Source organism: Chrysochloris asiatica, unplaced genomic scaffold, assembly GCF_000296735.1.
Source record: "Chrysochloris asiatica unplaced genomic scaffold, ChrAsi1.0 scaffold00047, whole genome shotgun sequence".
NCBI lineage: Eukaryota > Metazoa > Chordata > Mammalia > Afrosoricida > Chrysochloridae > Chrysochloris > Chrysochloris asiatica.
The window spans coordinates 8,898,043-8,914,298 of record NW_006408565.1 but is presented as its reverse complement, the minus strand read 5'-3'; the positions used below and the strand labels follow the sequence as shown (position 1 = coordinate 8,914,298).

General features: G+C 39.6%; 1 protein-coding gene across 3 annotated transcripts in view; it reads right to left on the bottom strand.

The window, feature by feature from the left end:
• Window positions 1-2,089: 2,089 nt before the first annotated feature.
• Window positions 2,090-16,256, bottom strand: part of EYA3 (eyes absent homolog 3 (Drosophila)) — an 85,940-nt gene continuing 71,773 nt past the window's right edge. The window contains exons 13-17 of one of the 3 annotated variants that reach the window (XM_006862222.1): window positions 15,297-15,454; window positions 12,690-12,804; window positions 11,310-11,431; window positions 2,918-3,018; window positions 2,090-2,264 (exon numbers count right to left, since the gene is read on the bottom strand). In XM_006862222.1, coding sequence (XP_006862284.1) covers window positions 2,184-2,264; window positions 2,918-3,018; window positions 11,310-11,431; window positions 12,690-12,804; window positions 15,297-15,454 — 577 coding nt within the window. In that variant the 3' untranslated portion in view covers window positions 2,090-2,183. The remainder of the gene's footprint in view (window positions 2,265-2,917; window positions 3,019-11,309; window positions 11,432-12,689; window positions 12,805-15,296; window positions 15,455-16,256) is intronic. The other 2 variants (XM_006862224.1, XM_006862223.1) reach the window with 2 other exon arrangements.

The window sequence follows — 16,256 nt, the reverse complement described above, 5'->3', positions numbered from 1 at the left end:
AAGTCACATTCTAGGACTAAAGTTTCTCCTGAAGAGCAGGGTGTGAGAAGCATGCTTGTGTGTGTGTACCTGTGTGCATGATGGGTGTTACCACTCCACGGCCTCACAAACCCGAGCATAGCATCAACCCAGGTGGCATATATCCAGAACAAGAAATCAATAGCTACTCTGCCAGGAGAGGGATGGTTTGGGGTCAGAAGTAAAAATCCATCTGAGAGCTTGCTAAGATCAGCCACCGAACAAGGCAGATCAACATGTGATGCTGAATACAGACCTGGAAAGGTCCACCTCAGACAATACACTGCCCCACGCCCACATGGAAACAAGGTTAGAGGCAGTGAAGTCATGGGACACTGACTTCAGAGCCTCTCCAAAAACCTCTCCCTAAAACTCTGAGTCATGAAGCCTTTTCTGTCAGTTCTGAAGGAATGTGTGTACCAGTCTTTCTTTACTACTATCTGGGTGACCTGGAATTGGAAGGAGTCTGGCCTCTTTGTGCTGACCAGCGCAGAATCTCTAAGGACCAAGAATTTTAGCTGAGTTGATCAAAGATGCCTCCCACTGAGGACACAGACTACATCTTTCTGAAGAGTGTATATAATCACCTCTCTTTGTGCTGTCTGAGAGAGGCTGAACTTCCTCAACTTGGGAAGTTTATCCAGTCTGAGCAGACAGGTTGGTCCTTGAGGGATAAAACTTATAAAACCACAGCTGGGCTAGAGGCTGGGACTAGTGCCTGAGCACCCACCACTTTTCCAGAGGTCAGGCTGCGAGCTGCTCCTGCATCTGGCCCAGGCCTAAGTTTCAAGCACAGTAAAATGGGAGGTCCAACACTTTCCTTTAAAATCAGCTAAGTATTTCTGTTCTCTGGCTTCCCATCTTAGAATAGGATTTGAAAGCTGGGAAGGGTATTCCATGGGAAAATTAAGTTTTGATCACAACAATCTGCTCTTTAGTTTCAGGCAGAGATCTGGGTAATATATACCCAGAACACCTTCATGGGCTTAAAGGCTTCAAAAGAAGTCAAATTCTTAATAGAGATTGGTAGTTTTGGCCAAAATGTTGTTATGAGCCTAGTCTTAATCATGGATTTCTTGGGTCCAATGTCTATGGGTTGACCAGTGCTGCATGGAAGTGGATAAGAGGTGTAGACGGCAAGGATGGGAACAGCCTAGCATTGGATGACTAAAAAGAAAAGAAAAATTTGTAGGGATGGGCATCTTTTGGGGAAGGGTATTTCTCTGCAGGAAGAAAATGTGGATCCTTCTGTCTTAAAAGCCAAAGGCGATTTTCTTCTTATATCGACATAACTTTAGGAGACTTAGCCACTGGACATAGCCTTTAAATAAAAGAGCCACATTGAAAGCTTAGAATTTAATGTCTAAGAGACATTTTTTAGGGTTAAAGAAGACAGACTGAAAAAAGACTGAAAAATGAAAAAGGTCATGTGCATGGGAAATGCTGAAATCGAAAGTTAATCAGCGTTTAGTACCCCAGAGTTTGGCAAACTTGAAGATGGAAAAATGGAAAGGGAAATATCCTAGAGCACACACCACTGGAGCAGCTAAAGAGGTGCTACTTTCAGAGAGGTATTTTAGATGTTTCAATTACTATTTTCCAAGGAAACTTTACACACCCCTTTCTGGCCAGACGAAAAAAAAAAAGGGGGTGGGGGTGGGGATTGGAGGGACTTTTTTCAGAGACCAGGCCCCTACCTATAAAAATAACATACATTCACTGGAAAAAGTTCTATAGCTACAGAGATTATAAAGACTGCAAGAGATGTTATTATAAGAGTCTGCTGCATTTATCCTATCACCACAAATTAAACACAGTTCTCAATCTAGTAATGGACTAAGAGTGCAACTCGGCCCCAAGAAGTTCCTTTTTCTTTTCTTCATTTTTTGAAACAAAACAAAACCCAGAAGAAATAGAAGCACTACAGCTGTGGTGAGTCCACTGGTCTCTTTATCCATGTATCTCCTGTTTCTGTACGAGGATGAACACAGGGCTGTAGCCAATCTTTCCCCAAACAAGCTCTATCCTTTGTAGTGACCACTTCTGATTGTGTTCTCGCCAGCATTCCAAGGAGAGAAAAAGAGTGTGTTCTCAGTTGGTTCCGGTCTCTAACTCCCTTCAGGAGTGGAAAGGAGCTTCTGAAAAAGACCCCTTGTTCCCAGTTCTTAGAGAAAATCAAGCTCCAGAGCCTGGTGGAGGGATACTAGGTCTCCATGGTTTGTGATTCTCCAGAAAGGCATGTTGTGCTGGAAAAGAGAGAGAAGAGCTGGTTACCTTAATTTCTTTTGGGGACTTATGTATTTATCTGTACACCCTTCCTGTATGGACATTGCCCCAGGGTACTTGATAACCTTTCATACGGCTGTCATAGGACCAGATAAGTGACAGTATAAGACTCTGTATACATTTAACATGAGAAATCTAAAAAGGATGAATTGTCCAAAGTCACACAGAAAACAAAATGGCTGAGATGGGATTTGAACTCATTTGACTAAATCCAAAGCCAAGACTCTCATCTACTGTTTCCTGTATCAATAAGGGATAACCTAGAATTGGGAGCATATTGAGGGGGTTAACCAAATTCAGAACAGTATTTCCAAGGCTCAGAGGCAGGAAGAACTTTCTCTATGGAAACAACTTTCAATGGATTTCCTTGTTTTGAGTCTGAAGCCTGGCAAAAGTTAGGCTTTTTCCCAAATGCTCTTTGCATGAACCTCTAGAGAAAGCATTGCTTTCTAAGATGAATATAGAAGGTGGGGCCCACATCAAGTTTACTCATGGCAGTCCCTGTAGCAAGGTTCAAAGATTTTAAGATTTTTAAGGGGCAGGGGAAAGGGGGAGTTCTAACAAGTTAGAGGGAAAATTCCAATTAGGGAAAATATGACCATCTTTCTCTTACTTGTTTGGCTGCAATTTCTTCATCTCGTCCATCTCCAATCACTACATATGTGACTTTCTTTCCAAATCTTGACACAATTCTCTCAAAGCAGCTCTCTTTACCTAATGAACAAGAAACACTTCCTATGAGGATATTAAGTATCAAAGAAAAGTGCTACTGCTAAGTTCACGTACGCTTGCTTAGACCAATGAACTAAGTGGCAGTCCATGTGGTTTACCAGGTGGGAAGTGGGGGTGGGAGCGAGAGATCCACAGGGCCCCGGACCAAAGAATGTGAAATTATGCCATTAAAACTACAACAATCGCCACACCAGGAGCTCTGGCAGTGTAGTGGTTACGAATTGGGCTGTGAACCACAAGGTCAGCAGTTCAAAACTACCAGCTGTTCTGTGAGAGAGAGATGAGGCTTTCTGCGTCTGTAAAGATTTACAACCTTGGAAACCCTGTACAGGGTCGCTATGAGTTGGAACCGATCCATGGCACATAACCATCACCAAAAAGGGTGGTAGAAAACCTAATTTAACAATAAAAAAAACACCAATCACTACAACAACTATTGGCTTTTTAGGCACTGATTGCACTTTTTAAGTTCTTATTTTAACTCAATGTAAAGAAAATAAAAATCTACATAACTGGACCAATAAACAATATCATCATAAATAGAGAAAAGATAGACGTTGTTACAAGGATTTCATTTTACTTCATAATCCCCTTGCTCTTCAATACGTTTTGTTCGTCTGTCAACAAGCTTTCGTATCCCCTTATAAAAACATGTTTAGGCAGAGCTGCGAGCCACGAATGCACCCCTGTGTTCACACTCAATGCCTATGGAAGCAGCAATCAAGAAATCATAGGACATATTACAAGCCATAGTATTTTCAATTGCCTCATATGGATGTGAAAGTTGGACTATGAATAAGGAAGACCACAGAATAATTGATGCGACTGAATTATGGTGTTATGTGAATAATACTGAAAGTACCACAGACTGCCAGAAGAACAAACATGTCTTGGAATAAGTACAGCCAGAATGCTCCTTAGAAGCAAAGATGGTGAGACTTGGTCTCAGGTAGTTTGGGCATGTAACCAAGAAGGACCAGTCAGTCCCTGGAGGAGGCTGGTAAAGGTGAGTGAAAAAGACGAAGACCCTTACCAAGATAGACTGACACAGTGGTTCCAACATTAACGACGATTGTGAGAATGGTGCAGTACCAGGCAGTGCTTTGTTCTGTTGTACACAGGGTCATTATGAATTAGTCAACTCAATGGCACCTAATAACATTCTAACCTTCATGCTAAGAGTGAAGTTCGTAAGATCTTAGTGTAAGAGAATTTCTCTCAATGGAAGCTAAGAGGGAGCCCTAGGCAGTGTGAGAGCTCTTACACATCTTGTGCCTTCTACAACTTACAAAGCACTTACTATTCCTTCTTTTAATTCTCAAAATAACCCCATTTTATTGATGCAAATGGAACTCAGAAGTTTATCATCTTAACTAACATCACAAACATGCTACTGGCTAAGGTAGAATTTGGATTTGGGGCTCCAGACTCTAAGCCTAAAGCTTTGGCTGTTGTGCCATGATGAAAGGATTTCTGAAGGGAAAATTTTTAGGGTAGGAAAGAGAAATGAAAGCATAAGGTCGTGATTTCTTGTCAGTAGTAATTAATAGGCAAATAGTCATTTCCTTCCAATTCTTCATTTTCTAGAAACAGTTTTGAGGATGGGTCTGGTATCTTTCCTTGTGAGAAAAGCCTCAAGGGAAAATCCAGAAACGGCAACCAATTTAGCAACAACATCTGTCACATCCAGAATTTCCTCACTACTAAACTTCAACTAAGACATTACATCACTGCAGACAGTTCTGAGAAACTTGCCAGTGTATCAAAATTTAAACCCCATCTGGAATCCGTAGTTAAAACACTCACTGAAGATACTGCTGTAAGAAACATTTTATTTGCATAAATGAAAACGGAACTTATATCCTTTGCATTTTCTTCACTATCTTTTTTTTTTTTTTTAATGTTTTATTGTGAATGATGTGATAGTTTACATGGGAAAACATTCATTCATGAATGAAAACATAGTTTTTCATTCATCCTATCATATATTGTTTCATTGCCATGGTTCCAATCCCCTCCATGCATCACCAACCAACCACAGGGTATACCCTGCAAGCCTGGCCCCTGACTGCTATACCCCTCAGCACACAGCCCCTCTCCCTCTCTGGGTCTAAAGTCCCCAGCTGTTCCATCTCTCCACGTCATCGTCTCTGCCTCCATCTCGGGGATCACTGCTTCTCTGGGTAAGGTCCTGCTCTCCGTCTTCTCCCTTCATGGTCCCAGAGACCTCTGCTTGAAGACTGCAAAGCTATACACTCCCCTCCTTGCTACAAAACGTCTACCTTTACATTTCCAACCCTCACAATCAGGCCTGATAACAATTATTCACCATTGTATCACAGAAGACTTATCTGTATTTCCTTTCATCGGCCCCGCCTAGACTGGATACTACTCAGTTGAGAGTCTACCTTTCTCCATGCTTTCTGGATCTAGAGTCCCACTTGTAAGCCAGTCATTTCTTGCCTTTTTAGTGCCCCTCCCCCATTTTGGGTAGCCAATGTCCAAGTTGCCGATCCCTGTCTACTCTGTGTATGGAGGGGGTGGGAATGATGCTTACTGTAAAGATTTGTTCCCTCTTTTGAGCTACTGCATCCATAGGTGTAGGTCAAGTCCATCAACTTCACTATCTTTTATTAGTTTATTTCTCTGCCACCTTTTTCAGTTAATTAGGGTCCTAACTCTGCTTCCTTCTTCATCCTGATACATTAACCTTCTCATTCTTTGCACTTTCTTTTGCCAGATCCAGTGACTCAGTACCAGGGCTCCTGTTGTTGTTGTTATGTGCCATGGAGTCAGTTCTGACTCAGCGACCCTGTACAGGGTTTCCGAGGCTGTAAATCTTTATGGGAGCAGAAAGTCTCATCTTTCTCCCATGGAACAGCTAGTAGTTTTGAACTGCTGACCGTGAGATTAGCAACTACTACGCTACCAGAGCTCCTTGTTGTTGTTAAGTGCCGTGGAGTCTATTCCAACCCATCGCGACCCTCTCTATACGGTTTCCAAGGAGCAGCTGGTGAAACTGCCCATTCCTCAAGATACTTGTCTGCCACCTGCTGGATACACATGTTCAAGATGACTGCAATGTAAATACCAAGAACCTATATAACCATACCTAGAAGCCCTGCTTGGTTCACCTGAGCAATCTAAGCCTCTGACATCCCTAGCCCATGTAGCAATTTCAAATAGGTGAGCAAGTTACTTCAATTACACATTGGCTCTCTCTGGGCTTCAATCCCCTGATCATAAGTGCTGATCCTACAGTGTCACTAGCAAACACTTAATCTTTATTTGCTGAATAAATGCTTATTAATCTTCCAAAGGATTCAGTGGACTGTAGTCCACAGACTCAGCCCCAATTTAGCACAAACATTAAAGCATTCAACTGGTATTATTGTTGTTAGGTGCCAGTGAGTAGGTACTGACTCATAGTGACCTTATGCACAGCAGAACAAAACACTGCCCAATCCTGGGCCAACCTCACTACTGTTGCCACGCTTGAGCCCATTGATGCTGCCACTTGGCCAATCCATCTCGCTGGGGGTTTTCCTCTTTTTCTCTGACCCTCCAACTTACCAAACATGAGATCCTTCTCCAGCGACTGGTCCTCCTGACAATATGTCCGAAGTATAAGAGAAGAAGTTTGGCCATCCTGGCCTCCAAGGAGCACTGTTGGCTGCACTTCTTTCAACACAGATCTGTTGGTTCTATGAACTGCCCATGGTACTTTCAATATTCTCCTCCAACACCATAACACAAAAGTATCAATTCTTCTACAGTCTTCCTTATTTACTGTCCAACTTTTGCTGACATCTTTGCTTTTCAACATTTTAAAAAGGTTTTGCGCAGCACATTTGCCTAATATAATACGTCATCATCTGATTTCTCAACTGCTGCTTCTGTGAGTGTTGATTGTTGATCCAAGAAGAATGAAGTCCTTGATCACTTCAATCTTTTCACCACTGATAAGAATGCTGTTTATTGGTCCCATGGTGAGAACTTTTGTTTCTTTCCATTGAGATACAATCCATACAGAAGGCTGTGTTCTTTGATCTTCATCACTAAATATTTTAAGTCTTCAGTAAATATCTTAAGTCCTCTTTACTTTCAGGAAGCAAGGCAGTTATCATTTGCATATTGAAGGTTGTTAATGAGTCTTCCTCCAATCCTGATGCCACATTTTTCTTCATATAACCCAGCTTCTCGGATTATTTGCTCAGCATACAGGTTGAATAAGTATGGTAAAAGAACACAACCTTGTCGTACACCTTTCTTAATTTTAAACCATCAAGTGTTCCAATGTTCTGTTCAAACAACTGCTTCTTGGTCCATGTACAGATCCCTCATGAGCAGAATTAAGTGTTCCGGAATACTCATACTTTGCAATGTTGTCCATAGCTTGTCAGGATCCACACAATCGAAAGCCTTTGCGTAGTCAATAAAGCACAGGTAAACATCTTTCTGGTATTCTCTGCTTTCAGCCAAGATCCATCGGACATCAGCAATGATATCCCTTATTCCACAGCTTCTTCTGAATCTGGCTTGAATCTCTGGAAGTTCTCTGTCAATGTATGCTTGCAGCCATTTCTGTATTACCTTTAGTATAAAACTTTACTTGCATGGGATATCAACGATATTGACCGATGATTTCCGCATTCCGTTGGGTCACCTCTCTTTGGAATGGGCACAAATATGGATCTCTTCCAGTCAGTAGGCCAGATAGTTGGCTTCCAAATTTCTTAGCAGAGATGAGGGAGTGCCTCCTGTGCATCCTCACTTTCTTAAAAGATTTCAATTTTTATTCTATCAATTCCTGATGTCTTGTTCTTTGACAATTCCTTCAATGCACATTGGATTTCTTCCTTCAGTATCATTGGCTCTTGATCATTTGCTACCGCTTGAAATGGTTGATCAACCATTTCCTTTTGGTACAGAGATTCTGTGTATTCCTTCCATCTTCTTTTGATGCTTTCTGCATCATTCAATAATTTGCCAAGAGAATCTTTGAATAACCAAAGTCGAGGCTTGAATTTTGTCTTCAGTTCCCCCAGCTTAAGAAATGCTGAGCATGCTCTTCCTTTTTGGTTTTCTGACTCCAAATCTTTGCACATTTTCTTATAATATTTGGCTTTATCTTCTCGAGCTGATCTTTGAAATTTTCAGTTCAGCTCTTGTATTTCTCCTCATTTTTTTCCATTTACTTTAGCATCTCTATGCTGGAGATCAAGTTTCAGTGTATCTTCTGACATCCATTTTGACCTTTTCCTTCTTTCTTGTCTTCTTAATGACTTTTTGCTGTCTTCATATATGATGTTCTTGATGTCATCCCACCACTCTTCTGGTCTTTGGTCTTTAGTGTTTAATGTATCAAATCTGGGCTTCAAATGATCTCTAAATTCAGGTGGAATATATTCAAGGTCATATTTTGGCTCTCGTGGACTTGTTTTCATTTTCTTCAGTTTCAGTTTGAATTTGCATATCAGTAATTGATGATCTGTTCCACAGTCTATCCCTGGCCTTGTTTTGACTGACAATATGGAGCTTTTCCATTGCCTCTTTCCACAGATGTAGTCAATTTGATTTCTATGTATTCCATCTGATGAGGTCCATGTGCATAGTCGTCTCTTATGCTGTCTAAATAAAGAAGGTATTTGAAATGAACAAATCATTGATTTTGCAGAATTCTATCATGCCTTCTCCAGCATCATTTCTATCACCAAGGCTATATTACCCAACTGCTGATCCTTCCTCTTTGCTCCCAACCTTTGCATTCCAATCACCAGTAATGATCAATATATCTTGATTGCATGTTTGATCAGTTTCAGATTGAAGAAGTTGGTAGAATTCATCTATTTCATCCTCAATGGCTTTATTGTTTTGTATTTTTCCTGTAGCTCTTTCTTTCAAGAAGTATCTTCTGTTCTTCTAGCTGCTCCAGGCTGGCCTGCTGGTCCTTTCAAGTAGTAATGGTTTTTTAAAGAAACTTTTACACCTTCCTTCTAATATCAGTCCAAATTTTGCTTGCAGATATCCAAACACTTCTGTTTATGCTCTTCTATGAGTTGTTTAGGTACCCACCTTGCACAAACTTTTTGAAATCCAAGCCTGTTGTGGATTATTTCATAGATAGAGCCTTGGCTGATGTGCAAATGATTTGCTACATAATCCATTATCACTCGTCTGTTTGACAGAATCATTTCACATGCATGCTCAATGTAGTCATCAGCCGAGGATGTGGATGGGTGTTTCAATATAACTGGAGTGTGGATAATTTTTGAGTCACCTTGTTGTACATGAGAATTACTCAAGGGCATAAGTTGACAAATATTTTCTGTAAAGGGCCAACCAGTAAATATTTCAGGTTTTGTGGAACTAGTTACTGTTCATCATCAATTGTATTTGTAGCTAACAAATCAGAATTGCTAGTGTCCAATTCATGGTGAGCCCACTTATGTCATAGTAGACCTGTGCTCTAACAGTTTTCAATGACTGATTTTTTTGATGTAGATCACCAGGCCTTTCTTTTGAGGTGTCTGTGGCTGGGCTCACCATGAAATGCAAAACTTTAATTTTTAGATGATTATAAAGAAGCGGATTTATGTTACCTTAATGGAACAGTCGGTTAAGCATTGGACCGCTAACCAAAACATTAGTGGCTCAAACCCACTAGGCACTCTCTGGGAGAAAGATGAGGCAATCTGTTTCTATGCAGCCTCTAAAACCTGTGAGGTTAAGTTCTGCTCTGTCCCATAGTGTCAGTGTCACTGAGTTGGAATCAACAAAACAGCAGTGGGTTTGGTTTTGTGTTTTGTTTTGAAGGTAGAGAAGAATCTCTTAAAGACTCAAACTTTTTTGTTTTTGTTTTTAAAGAGCATTTGGAGCTCATGGTGTGATACATTTTACATATAGTTTTTAAGATACTGTAAACAATGAAATGACAAACCACGGACTATTTGCAACATATTTCATTGACAGTTAATACACAGACTCTATGAAATATTCCTGCAGATCAATAAGCAACAAACAACATACTAGAAAAATGGGCAAAACTTTGAACAGCCAATTTGCTGAGAAGAAAACTCAAATTGCAAGTAAACATGAAAAAATTTCTTAACCTCACCAGTAATTAAAAAAATGCAAATTAAATGCGATACATTTCATATATCAGATTTACAAAATGTAAGTTCTATAGTGAAAACTTTGTCAAGGAAATGGGAGTGCTTACTTGGAAAACAGGGTTGAAAATGGATGTAACCCTTTTGGGTTTGTCAATGTTAATAATGCTCAGACGTCCTGGTGTGGTGCTGTAGGATAAGCGCTGGACTGCACAGGGTTTCTGAGGCTGCAAATCTTTACAGGAGCAGAAAGCCTCATCTTTTTCCTGCGGAACAGCTGGTAGTTTCGAACTGTCGACCTTGAGGTTAGCAGCCCGATTTGTAACCACTACACTACTGGTCCTGCTTTTTCTGTAAGTATCTTGAACAAGATTTGTGCTGTAACAATGATTATCAATGTGTTGAGAGGGATTTGCTCTTGTGTTTGGTCCTCAATCAGCAATTTCTCCACATCTGATAGGTCACTCTTACAATTTTGTTAGTCTTGTAGCTTTCAGTACAGTTGATCTGTTAGTATCTTGAGCATTTTTGTTTTTGAGGAAGGTCTTGATTGTTTAGTGTGACAAGTCTAAATTCTGAGCAATAGCATTCACTGATTTTTAACCTTCCTGTAATTTAATCACCTTTTGTTTCACTTCCAAATAGATGTTTCTCTGTTGTACCTCATTGATGCTATCACTAGAACAGGTCTGACAATGCTTAGGAGCCATGATGCACTTCATAATATTTTCAAAAGAAAATTAAGCAGAGCCAACGCTATAATGCTCAAGATATGGATTGATAAACAAGACTGGATGCTGCTGCCTACAAGCTGAAGCATATACTGCTATAAAGTAAACTTTCTATGTAGAAAGTACAGTGCAGTATATACGTAAGCCAGTAGTAACATAGGTGTTTATTCTAACCATTAAGACATGTATGATAGGTTCTATATGAATTGTACCATTATACACATGGCAGCACAACTGCTTCATATACAAGAGACACGAGATACATGTGTTGTTTGGGAAGCTGTTAGTTTGCTATATCCCATTTTCTCTGACTTGAAGGCAGCTTTTTAAAAAAATATACATACATCAACAATTAACAAAAAAGAAACAATAAAATAACAAAATGTAAGTATGTATCATCAGTATCCAAGAAATGAAATAAAAACCATACCAATTTTGGTAGCACTATAGATGTTTTCAATTGGAAATATTTCTCCTAATCCATACAAGAGAACCTTGGCAAGAGCTGGAACCAGCTGTGTGGTAGTGATCAGAACATTCACACAATTCTTTCTGGAAGGGAAATAGAAGCAAACTTTTTTTTTCTTTTTTTTAAAAAAAAGGTAGAAATCAAACTAGCCTGGGAGCAAAAATTCAAAAGGGTCAATTCTCTAGGGTTTATTAAAAAAAACTAATAGCCTGGTCTGATATTTGTTCAGTGCCAATGGTCAGTTATAGTTCTAAATAATTCAAGTTTGGTCACTTTCTTTATTTAAAGGCAGACATTATACCCTTTTGTGTTCATCACAGTGAGCACAGAGAAGCAACTTCATCTTATTTCCCCCTGACCATCCTAGTTCATGGAGCCAGGTAGCAAATACCACTAAGCCATATGACTGACACCACATTTCAGAAAACAAACAAACAAGAGCTTTCAGTAATTGTGATACTTCATCTGATTACAATTTAGACCATAAATAAGATAAAAGTCCTCCTGAGATAACAACAACACAGACTCTATAATACATTTATTTCAATTGTCTTTTTACTGCTTCTACTAGGTGATGAACCTGAAATTCCTGCTTTGATGGAGAGAGCAATAAATATATTGATGTAGATATGACTATATTTATTTTCCCATTCTAAACATGAAGCTCAAATCTCCCTAATCTTATTGTACTATTTTCCTTTTGAATTTTGCCTTTGTAAATAGGTTTGGCTCTTTAGAAGCAAGAATGGCATGGCTTCACCTGTCATATTTTGGACATGTTGTCAGGAGGGGATCATGCTTGGTAAAGTGGAGGGTCAGTGAAAAAGGGGAAGATCCCCAATGAGATGGGCTGACACAGTGACAGCAGCAAACAACAACTGTGAAGATGGTATAAGAGCGGGCAGTGTTTCATTCTGTTGTGCATAATAGGGTTACTATGAGTTGGAACTAACTTGATGGCACCTAACAACAAGAAGTCGATGTGGGTGCATTTCTTGGAAGTTCCTGTACTTGAGATATTTGCGATATGTCTCCTACATGTGTTCCTTGCTGTAGTCAGATCCATCTACGTACGGGGCTAGAGGTTATGGGTTACTGAGTTTTAATTTTATGAGCAAAAGTAAGAAGAAAGGGAAAGTATTTTATACATACATATTCTTGTGACACTCTAATGTGTAGCATAAAATGACCTTGCCTCTCACCTAATCTAAATGCTTTCTTGTATCATTTAAACAACTTTTATCCCTATCCCAAACCTCACTCTAGAGGATGGCCTATCCTGAGTTGGGGTAGGAAAGAGTGTCTCAGAGAGGATGAGATTTCAATGTACTATTTCCATACCTGGATTGGATGAGAAGTAAGGATTTTAATGCAGTTCCTAACCAGGAATCTGTTAAAACTTCAATTTCTGCTCTTAGTCTCTGCAGTGCTTCCTTTCTCTGGGGACTGAGAAGGCCTATGGGAATAAAAGCAAATTTATTATTTTGACAACATATCCTTGTTGATACTGAAGAAGCAATTTCTAAATTCAATTTAGAAATGGTTATGAGTCGCTGAAATATTCAACTGAGTGAATCTATTTCCCTTCCTGGAGAATCATTAGAGTAGTGCTCCTCAAATGCCAGTCTGAAACTTGATAAGGAGCTTGCAACAGAATATAAATCAATGCATGACTTCTTCCACCAGTACACCTTGCTATGGGAGGTGGGGCACAATGACAAAAATATTACCTGATATATTAGCGACAAAGTGGATTGGCATTCTGGTGTAAGCTTCTCTTGGCACTGATCGGTGGGTCACATTTTAAGTAGCACATGACAACAAGGACCAAAGTGGGGAAATAAACAATGACTGTTATAGCTGGAATAGTCCTCAGGACTCCATAGCCTAAGCTTGAAAGGGAATCTGTCTAAGATTACACAAAAAGTTAGTGACTTTCAATCTCAGGAAATTGTTTCACTACCATATATTGACTCGCACAGTGACTACCTGACATTCCAGGTTGAATGACCAATTCTCTGAGGGTTATTTACTTATACTGCACTTTATAACGACCCTAGCTGATTAAACAGTGCATTGTTGTTGCTGAGTGCCTTTGAGTCAGTTTCAACTCACAGCGATTCTGTACGGTGTTTCTGAGGAGCAGCTGGAAGGTTTGAATTGCCAACCTTGTGGTTAGCAGTCCAGTGTTTATCCAACAGTGACATACCAGGTCCAACCAGTGCATAAGACCAAACAACGAAACACAAACAAACCAGAATTCATTGGATGAGAGCATGTTGTTCAACACTTGACTTATAATATCCAGAACAGTAAAGTCTGGTTTTTAATTATATTGAAGGTAAGAAGAGAAACCCTGTAGCCTATTAACAATACCCTACAAAAGTAGATGAATTTCTATGGGTAGAAACTAGGAGTGTAAATTATTCATGGACTGAGTTTTATAGTGCAAGCCTAGATTTGTGTTTATTTAATATTCCTGATAAAACAAAATGAAATAAAACAAAACAATACCTATATTTAGCTAATACATGATGGGGTAATTTTCCTAATTCATATTTTATAAAACATACTTTTAATCTATTCCCGAAAGTGGGTTCAGGTGATTCTCACCGAGGGTTACCCGTCACTTTCAAAAGGAAATTTGGTCCAGGTACAGCACAAGAAAAGGACCAGAGACTAAGGTTGTGTATGAAAATTTAAAAAGAAAGGCTTTTGTCTACAAGAGGAAAAATAGAGAGCTGGAGTTGTCAAAATAAAAAGGTATCAGTTCTGAATCATGAAAAATAAGAAACAAAAAGGAGAACCGGAGTCTTAAAGCCTGGAAACCAATGTTTTTTATCTGATCCTGGAGGGCTGAAACAAGAATGAACAAAATGACTCTTCAAAGCTCTGTTTGTACTTTGGGCATCATGAACTTGCTATGTGACAATGGATAAGGTACCCACGCTACCCATGCAATGGACACCGGTTTTATCAATTAAAAATGAGGGATTTAGATTGGATCTCAAATGCCTCTTCTAATTCAACCATAAGTCAAAATAATTTATGATTTAAAGAATTAATGTTTAATAATTTTAGGTATAGTTGTTGTTGTTATGTGCTGTAGAGTTGATGCCGACTCATAATGACCCTGCACAGGGTTTCCGAGGCTATAAATCTTTACTGGAGCAGAAAGCCTCATCTTTCTCCTGCGGAACAGCTGGTAGTTTAGAACTGCAGACCCTGAGGTTAACAGCTCGATTCATAACCACTACGCTACCAGAGCTCCTTTTAGGCACAGCAGTACCTGACCTGTGAGGGTTTCTGGGCAGAAAGAATTTTCAAGGTCTTTCAGATCACAATACATCCTAGACATTAGTCCTATCTAATTTATCCTGATGGATAAATCAGCATACATAAATCACCCAAAAATTGTGGTACCTATTAACTGCTGTTGACAGTTACAGTAACTCCAAAACAAGCACATGTAATCTAATAGAATGTATAGAACACATTTCTTTTAAAAAAGGCATCTGTCTAAAAGGAACATGAGAACTTTACAAAGTTATGCTATCAGCTGATTCCAACTCATGGTGACCCCATTTGTTTCAGAGTAAAATCAGGTTCTACAGGACTCTCAGTGGTTGTGATCATCTGCAAACAAACTGCCACACTTTTATTCCTAGTCGATTCTGGGTGGATTTAAATGGCTAGTCTTTTGGTCAGTAGCAAAACATGTAACTGGGTGTGTACCACACAGGATTCATATGCTAAGTGAAGTCCATGGAAAATGCAGGGCTTGCTCCCAAAAAAGTATTAATTAAATTTCACGTTTGTATACACAATTAAAATGCTACTATGGCAAAAATCCATCAGAAGTTGTCAGTGGGAATCTAAGGAATCCCTGGAAAAGAAAACAGGAAACCAGAAAGAATGAGAAGTAGAATGGTCACTTGCCACACTTACCACCCACGTTGCTTTTATGCTTATCATAGATTTCTCGCACTTTTCGGTAGCGGAAAGCCAGCTTCCTCATCCAGTCCACACCTCCCTGGACACCCACTGAGGAACCATGGCTGCTGCCTCCTGAGCCACTGAAACCATCTGTTGAGAAACTGTAGTTGCTGAAAAGGGAAAAGATAAAAATTAAGTCCTACATATACTGCATGGAGTTTTTGGCATCATGTCAATCTAGGCTAATCTCTGTGTGCCAGAGTCCATCTTTCATTAGTCCTCTATCTCCTTCCTATTATCTCTATTAGCGAGAGAATTGGGAGGGAGAGAAAGAGAAGAACAATTCAAGCATCAGCATTCCTTAGACACTGGCTTGGGATAGACTATCTTTTGTTACTAATGGCAGTGAAAAAAAACAATGTAGAGTTGCATGTACTATACTCACATATAATGACTCTAACCATATAAAAAGGAAAAGTGTGAAAAAATTAATGGAGGGAAATAACTCCAAATACTCCATCTCATTAGGGGTCTTCCTCTTTTTCTCTGACCCTCCACCCTACCAAACATGATATCCTTCTCCAGCGACTTGTCCCTCCTAACAATATGTCTGAAGTATAAGAGACAAAGTTAAGGCCATCCTGGCCTCCAAGGAGCACTCTGGCTGCACTCCTTCCAACACAGATCTGTTTGTTTTGTTGGCAGCCCATGGCACTTTCAATATTTTCCTCCAACACCATAACTCAAAAGCATCAATTCTTCTACGGTCTTCCTTATTCACTGTCCAGGTTTCCCATGCACATGAGGTTATTGAAAATACCATGGCTTGGGTCAGGCACACCTTAGTCAAACTGACATCTTTGCTCTTCAACACTTTGAATTATATGATAGTTTACACGGGAAAACATTAGTTTTAATTACATTCATCCTATCATATATTGTTTCACTGCCATGGTTATAATCCCCTCCATG